Source organism: Bubalus bubalis, chromosome 5 (assembly GCF_019923935.1).
Source record: "Bubalus bubalis isolate 160015118507 breed Murrah chromosome 5, NDDB_SH_1, whole genome shotgun sequence".
NCBI lineage: Eukaryota > Metazoa > Chordata > Mammalia > Artiodactyla > Bovidae > Bubalus > Bubalus bubalis.
In genome coordinates, this window is record NC_059161.1 from 131,350,997 (window position 1) to 131,358,919 (window position 7,923).

A 7,923-nucleotide genomic window follows, 5' to 3' on the forward strand; every position below is an offset into this window, starting at 1 on the left:
TCACAATAAATTAGTTTACCAAGCCCAACCTGTGGGGGTTTCATCAGTGCTCGTGACCTCGGGGGAGAGAAGCCCCCAACTCCAGCCCCTGCAGCACTCCTGACCCAGCAAGGGGCGAGGAGGGACTGAGAAGCACTGGATCCGTCACCAAGCCCAGGAAATAGACACTGCCCCCCCCAACACACCTAACCTGCACATCCCAGAAGGCCTGCTGGCCACAGTTCCCATCACCCACGGATACATCGTGTCCAGCTTTGAACAAGAAATCACAGGGCGTCCTCAGAGGCAAGAGCGCGGCTGGAAGAGAGAGAGCCAGCATCAGAGCCGGACTCAGACAAGGCAGGCAGGTTGGAATTCTCAGACTAGGAGATGACTGTGTGTGTTACAGGCTCTAAGAAGACACTCAAGAGCTAATGGGTTATGCGGGGGCGGGGGGAATCCAAGGAGAGAATCAAAGAAATGCTAGAAGTCAAAGCAGCGTAAAGAAATGAAGAACACCTCGGACGGGCTCATCAGGACGCTGAGCCTCCTCAGGAGCCTTCATCAGGAGGCTGGACATCAGGACGGATCACGGCTCTCAGCAGACCTTCCACCCCGAGCGAAGAACCAGGGAGCGTGAAACAAAGACACAGTAGAAGGGACTTCCCTGTGGTCCGGTGGTTAAGAGTCCACCTTCCAATGCAGGGGACGTGGGTTCCATCCCTGGTCTGGGAACTAAGATCCCACGTGCCACGCAACTAAGCCCGCACGGGGCAACCACTGAGCCTGCGCACAACTGGAGAGTCGGCCGTGCGCCACACGAAGACCAGCACAGCCAAAATAGTAATAATGATTTGCTACAAAAGAATAGAAACTCCCCAAACAGAAAAAGAGGAGCAAGTCTGAAAAAAATGGAACAGAATACCCAAGAACAGTGAGGTAATTACAGAAGAGGTAAAACCAAAGGTAACTAATGTATGCCTGTGGCTAAAATGTGAACGGGAATGTAGCTAAATTATAAAATTGATGGGATGTTTAGCTTAAGAAAGTTTGGACCATTCCAACTTGAGTTAATGAAACATTAACCATAGGTCCTTCTGACAGTGATTGTTAAATTTAGTACATCTACATTTTTGAAGTTATATTTTAAATATATATATCATAAATACAGTATATATTTATAAATATATACTGAATTAAATTTTATATAATTATTAAATTATATCTATTTTATAAAATATAAATGTCAGTAGCTAAAATTATATTTATTTTCTATATTTATAAATTATCTTTATAAAGTTTTAGAATGTAAGATTTTTTAAGCTGTAATGCTAACAAATTGAATATTGATTTCAATACCTAAAGCAATCAAGGACTTCCCTGGTGGCGCAGTGGGGAAGAATCCGCTTGCCAAAGACGGGACACAGGTTTGATCCCTGGTCCAGGAAGATTCCATATGCCAAGGAGCAAGTAAGCCCATGCGTCACAACTGCTGAGCCTGAGCTCTGGAGCCTGGGAGCCACGACTCCCGAAGACCGTGCGCCTAGAGCCCGCCCCACAGAGAGCCGCCACTGTGGGGAGAAGCCCGACCACTGCGACAGCAAGTAACCCCGTGCACACCAGAAAAGATTGCTGTTTATAAAATGTAAATATCAATAGCTTAAATATAAATATAATAAATATATTACAATACATTTATATATTATAATTATATATAATTATAATATATATTTGGAGAAGGCAATGGCGTCCCACGCCAGTACTCTTGCCTGGAAAATCCCACGGACGGAGGAGCCTGGTAGGCTGCAGTCCATGTAGTCACTAAGAGTCGGACAGGACTGAGCAACTTCACTTTCACTTTTCCCTTTCATGCATTGGAGAAGAAAATGGCAACCCACTCCAGTGTTTTTGCCTGGAGAATCCCAGGGACCAGGGACCAGGGAGCCTGGTAGGCTGCCACCTGTGGGGCTGCACAGAGTCCGACACAACTGAAGCGACTTAGCAGCAGCAGCATAATATATATTATATATCATTACAATATTATATATATTTATTATATATTATATTTTAATATATAATAAAACATAATTATATAATTGTATATATATATTTATAATATATATTTATTATAACATATTATATATAATATATAAATATATAAATAAAATTTATAAAATATATTATATTATATATAATACATATTATATTTTATATTATTATATAAAATAATATAATATGTTTATAATATAATATATTTTATAAATTTTATTTATATATTTATTTTAATATAATATATTTAATATATAATATATATTTTATATATTATTTTACTATATAGTATATATTATTTATATATAAATATATATTTATATAGATTATTATATATTATAATAAAATTTTATTTATATTTATTTTTATTTTTAATATAACATATTTAATATGTAGTATATATTTTATATATTATGTTAATATATAGTATATATTATTTATATATAAATATATATTTATATGGATTATTTATTATATATTATAATAAAAATAAATATCAATATCAAAATATAAATATAAATATCAATGGCCCAATAAATATATATAATTATTTATATATAAACATATATCAATATATCAAATATAAATATCAATAGCCCAATAAATATATTATTTATATATAATATATATAATCAAAATATAAATATCAGTAGCCCAATACATATAATATATTATATATATAATTATATATTTATATATGTATTGTTTAATTATATATTTACATATATATAATATATTTAATATATTTATTATTTAATTATATATTATAATAAATATAATAAAATCAATATCAAAATATAAATAGCAATAGCCTAATAAATATATTGTATATAATTATATATTTATGTAACTATTATTTAATTATATATTTAAATATAATTTAATATATTTATTATTTAATTATATATAATATATATTATACTAAATTTGATAAGAATAAATATCTTTATCAAAATATAAATATCGATAGCCCCTTGCACACCAGCAACGAAGACCCAGCGCAGCCAAAAATAAATAGATAAGTGTAATAAAAAACAGACAAACTCTCAAGCAACCGGAAACCCACAGGGAGCACACACGGTCCTCACACCGTCCCTGCCCCACCGGGTGAGGGCTGCGTGGAGGACAGGCCAGGTGAAGCCACTCGGAAAGCAGTGAACCGCGGCGAGACCACGTTGGGGCGCCTCCCTGCGAGCGCCCCCGAGGACGCGGGAGACGCGGAGCCGTCGCTGCCCGCTGCAGCCTCATTCACCATTTTCCCCGCTGAACCACCAGCAGATGCTCGTTTCCAACGCCCGCACCCTCAGGCCCCTCTGGTCTCAAGGTCTGAGCTCCCGAGGGAGGGGGGCGCCCACCAGGGGACCAGTGGGCAGCCACCGGGCTGGTGCGGGGCGGCCACGGGCCACTTCCGGCCCCTCAGGCCCAGCATCAACAGAGGTTTTCTGCCGACTGCAGTGACTAATCCTGATTACCAAAGAGAAACCGAACCACCGGTCCACAAGGGACGTAAGGAAGACGACAGTCAGCCCTCATATCAGCAGAAAACCGGTTCCAGGACCCCATGTGCACCAGATTCCAAGGATGCTTCAGTCCGGTGGATATAACAGCGTTGTTGTGTTGTCGTTGTACAGTCACTAAGTCATGTCCGGCTCTTTGCAACCCTGTGGACTGTAGCCTGGCAGGCTCCTCTTTCCATGGGATACTGAAGCGGGTTGCAGTTTCTTGCTCCGGGGGATATTCCCGACCCATGGATGTAACCCAAATCTCCTGCATTGGCAGGGGGAGGCTTTTCTGCTGAGCCACCAGGGAAGCCCATAAAGCAGCACAGTATTTTCATTTGACTATGCACGTCCTCCTCTGCACTTTAATTAATCTCTAGACGACTTGTGATACCTAATACAAAGTCAATGCTACATAAATAGTTGTACACACAATGTAAATGCTATGTACACTGTTGCCAGCAGGGCAAATTCAAGTTTTCCTTTTTGGAAACTTCTGGACTTTTTCTGGAATATTTTCAATCCCCAGTTGGTTGACCCCTGGCTGGCTGGCTGGCTGGATATAGGAGATCCCTTGAGGCATGGTCAGCATGGCCAGGCCTGGGACTCAGGTCCATGGAAAACTGAAACAGCCCAACTCAGGCAGGACCACGGACCGTGTGGCTAGGATTGCAGGTGACACGTGCTCTGAATCCCTGAGATTAACAGGAAGGACGTTCCCCACCGCCGCCTGCAGTGGCCTCCTGCCTGGCACTCTCTCCATGCCCTGAGGCCACCTCTTGTGAGCCCTATGGGCACCATCAAGACTTCACAGTCCAGACGTGGTCAGGCGTTGTGCCAGGGTGATGACCAGTATGGCCCTGAGGCTCAACCTCTGTCTCCTGCAAACAAGGAACACAAGCCCATCAGGTGATGAAGCCGTGTGCTGGGAACACACAAGACACAGCAGGAGTGTTTCTTATAAACACCACAATGTGTTTACGACTAAATCTATTTTAAACACTCAGAATTTTTCTGCTGGAAAGTGGTGCGAACAGGAACCAGGAAGTAAGCCATGTGCCCAGCATCTCACCTGACCCCTACAGATATATAGAGGCTCCTGGCCCAGGAGGCCCCACACTGAGCACCTTCTCTCTCTCCACCTGCTCTTCTGACCTACCCCACCCTCAACCCACCAGAACCATGGGCTGCTCTGGCTGTTCCGGAGGCTGCGGCTCCAGCTGCGGGGGCTGCGGCTCCAGCTGCTGTGTGCCCGTCTGCTGCTGCAAGCCCGTGTGCTGCTGTGTGCCAGCCTGCTCCTGCTCCAGCTGTGGCAAAGGGGGCTGCGGCTCGTGTGGGGGCTCCAAGGGGGGCTGTGGCTCCTGTGGGGGCTCCAAGGGGGGCTGTGGCTCCTGTGGGGGCTCCAAGGGGGGCTGCGGCTCCTGTGGGGGCTCCAAGGGGGGCTGTGGCTCCTGTGGGGGCTCCAAGGGGGGCTGTGGCTCCTGTGGCTGCTCCCAGTCCAGCTGCTGCAAACCCAGCTGCTCCCAGTCGAGCTGCTGCAAACCCTGCTGCTCCCAGTCCAGCTGCTGTGTGCCCGTGTGCTGCTGTGTGCCAGCCTGCTCCTGCTCCAGCTGTGGCAAAGGGGGCTGTGGCTCCTGTGGGGGCTCCAAGGGGGGCTGTGGCTCGTGTGGGGGCTCCAAGGGGGGCTATGGCTCCAGCTGTGGGGGCTGCGGCTCCAGCTGCTGTGTGCCCGTCTGCTGCTGCAAGCCCGTGTGCTGCTGTGTGCCAGCCTGCTCTTGCTCCAGCTGTGGCAAAGGGGGGTGTGGCTCCTGTGGCTGCTCCCAGTCCAGCTGCTGTGTCCCTGTTTGCTGCTCCCAGTCCAGCTGCTGCAAACCCTGCTGCTCCCAGTCCAGCTGCTGCAAACCCTGCTGCTCCCAGTCCAGCTGCTGTGTCCCTGTTTGCTGCTCCCAGTCCAGCTGCTGCAAACCCTGCTGCTCCCAGTCCAGCTGCTGTGTCCCCGTGTGCTGCCAGCGCAAGATCTGATTCTTCAACACACACCCAGTATGTATCAGATGCCCTGGATGGAAATCAATGCTTGACCTCAAAGCCCTGAATCCCAGCCCTGGCCTGCTGTTTCAGGAATGTGGGAGCGGGGGTGTTTGTAGTAGAAAGAGCACACCCAGCTCACCCTTGAGAGGGTCTGACCCCTGACCTCCCATCAGCTTCCTGTGAAAAGCCTCGACCACAGCCCTCAGACGTCTCCCCTGAACTCACCGGCTTGATTCTCTGTCATGGGCTACAGATTCTGAGAATCCTTGCAACTCCTTTCAATAAATGTATGCCTTCCCCGCACACGTCCTGGTCTTATCGTGATTCTTTTCTTACTGTTTCTGGTAATTTACCATTTCAGCATCCCTCCTCTCTCTGTCTCCTTTGGATTTCCTGAATCTCAACAGAGCATTCAGCAACCCACTGCCCCGGGCAACCCAGAGTGCTCAGCACCCACAGCACGCACTGTGCAAGAAACTGGGGCTCAGGAGAGAACCGGGCACCCACCTGCCCGAGGCGGGGAAGGGGGCAACCCTGATCGGGTTCGGGAGGGGGCGGGGCCAGGCAGCCACCGGGGCACAGGGACGCCAGAGGAGGGACGGACGTGAAGGTCTGAGGCCGGCTGCAGAGGCGGTGGGGGCGAGCCCCGTTTCTCAGTAACTTGGGGGTAAGAATTCTGAACACAATGGCCGTTTGGTTCCGCGGCAGGAAGCTGAGCCGTGAAGAGAGGTGAGTCGCAGCACCCGAGAACTGAAAGCGACCTGAGTCTCTGGTCTTCGGTGTGGTTCCGCACAACCTCCACAGGATGGCGCTGGAGCTGCTGTAAGTGGTTTCGCGTTTGCTTGAAAGGGGTTTATAGTTTCAAGTCTTTTTAAAAAAAAAAAAAAAGCAGACGGGGAAATCCCACGCTACCCACGCGCCTGAATCCTGGAGACGACCAGCCCTTCCGCAGAGAAGGGAGCGAGGCTGCTGTGCAGACACTCACGTCTGCTCTTCAAGCTCAGAAAGAGGTGTGTGTGTGTGTGTGCGTGTGTGCGCGCGTGTGTTCACATGCCCATCAGAGGACGAGAGAGACGCCTTCTGAACCGCGGGGACTCAGAGCTCGGAGCCCACCATAGCCAGTCGCGTACCTGGAAGGCTCCTGAAGCCCGGCTGGGGACCCCAAAGTGTGCACCCAGTCACACCCCGGTGGCTGCTGCCAGCTGCCCTGCGCGTGTTCCCGCCGGGGCCTCGGGTCCCACAGCCGAGACCGGCAAGTGCTAAGCTGAGATACTGCAGACCCGGGGTGCTGCTCAGAGAGCCACCCGTGTCCAGCTGCCTCCTCGTCAGTACCGGAAACCGGCCCGGTCCAGCCACAGAGAGAAGCCCGCTCAGCCTGGGGCCAGGGGGTGCGCACAGGGGCCGGAGCCTTTATCTCCAAACTCTTAAGTCGTGTCTGCCCGTTCTGGCCTTTGCTTTCTGTACCAGACTCTCCACTTGGGACAGGATCGTCTCCCAGGCTGACGGCGGGTAGGGGTGGGGGGGCCGGGGGCAGATGAAGTGCACAGCAGGGGGGTGTGGGGTAAACAGAGCTTGGGCTCCTGAGCTTGCCTGCAGAGCTGCTCAGGACCCGGCCCTGAGCCCCTGGGGTCCAGCTGCAGGGCAGGCGGGACGCCCTGACTGCCCCGCTGCTCTTGTTCAGTCGCTAAGTCGTGTCTGACTCTTTGCGACCCACAGGCTGCGGCGCACCAGGCTCCCCTGTCCTTCACTATTTCCTGGAGTTTGCTCTCACTCACGCCCATCAGGTCAGTGATGCCATCCAACCATCTCGTCGTCTGCCGCCCGCTTCTCCTTTCGTCTTCAATCCTTCCCAGCATCAGGGTCTTCTCCAATGAGTTGGAGCTTCAATTTCAGTATCAGTCCTTCCAATGAATATTCAGGACTGATTTCCTTTAAGATTGTCTGGTTTGATCTCCTTGCAGTCCAAGGGACTTTCAAGAGTCTTCTCCAACACCACAGTTTGAAAGCACCAATTCTTCAGTGCTCAGCCTTCCTTATGGTCCAGTTGTCACATTCGTACATGACTGCTGGAAAAACCATAACTTGACTATACGGAGCTTTGTCGGCAAAATGACGTCCCTGCTTTTGAGTACATTGTCTGGGTTTGTCGTAGCTTTTCTTACAAGGAGCAAGAGCCTTTTAATCTCACGGCTGCAGTCACCATCGGCAGTGATTTTGGAGCCCCCAAAATAAACTCTGTCCATTTTCTCCCATTCTGTTTGCCGTGAAGTGATGGGACTGGATGCCATGATCTTGGTCTTTTTAATGTTGCGTTTTAAGCCAGCTTTTTCACTCTCCTCTTTCACCCTCATCAAGAGTCTCTTTAGTT

At 48.3% G+C, this 7,923-nt stretch overlaps 1 protein-coding gene across 1 annotated transcript; it reads left to right on the forward strand.

The window, feature by feature from the left end:
• Window positions 1-4,071: 4,071 nt before the first annotated feature.
• On the forward strand, window positions 4,072-5,549 carry LOC123465828 (keratin-associated protein 5-3-like). Its single transcript, XM_045165873.1, has 2 exons — window positions 4,072-5,114; window positions 5,352-5,549. The coding sequence occupies exons 1-2, from the start codon at window positions 4,710-4,712 to the stop codon at window positions 5,547-5,549; spliced, it is 603 nt and encodes a 200-aa protein (XP_045021808.1). The 5' UTR covers window positions 4,072-4,709.
• Window positions 5,550-7,923: the final 2,374 nt, after the last annotated feature.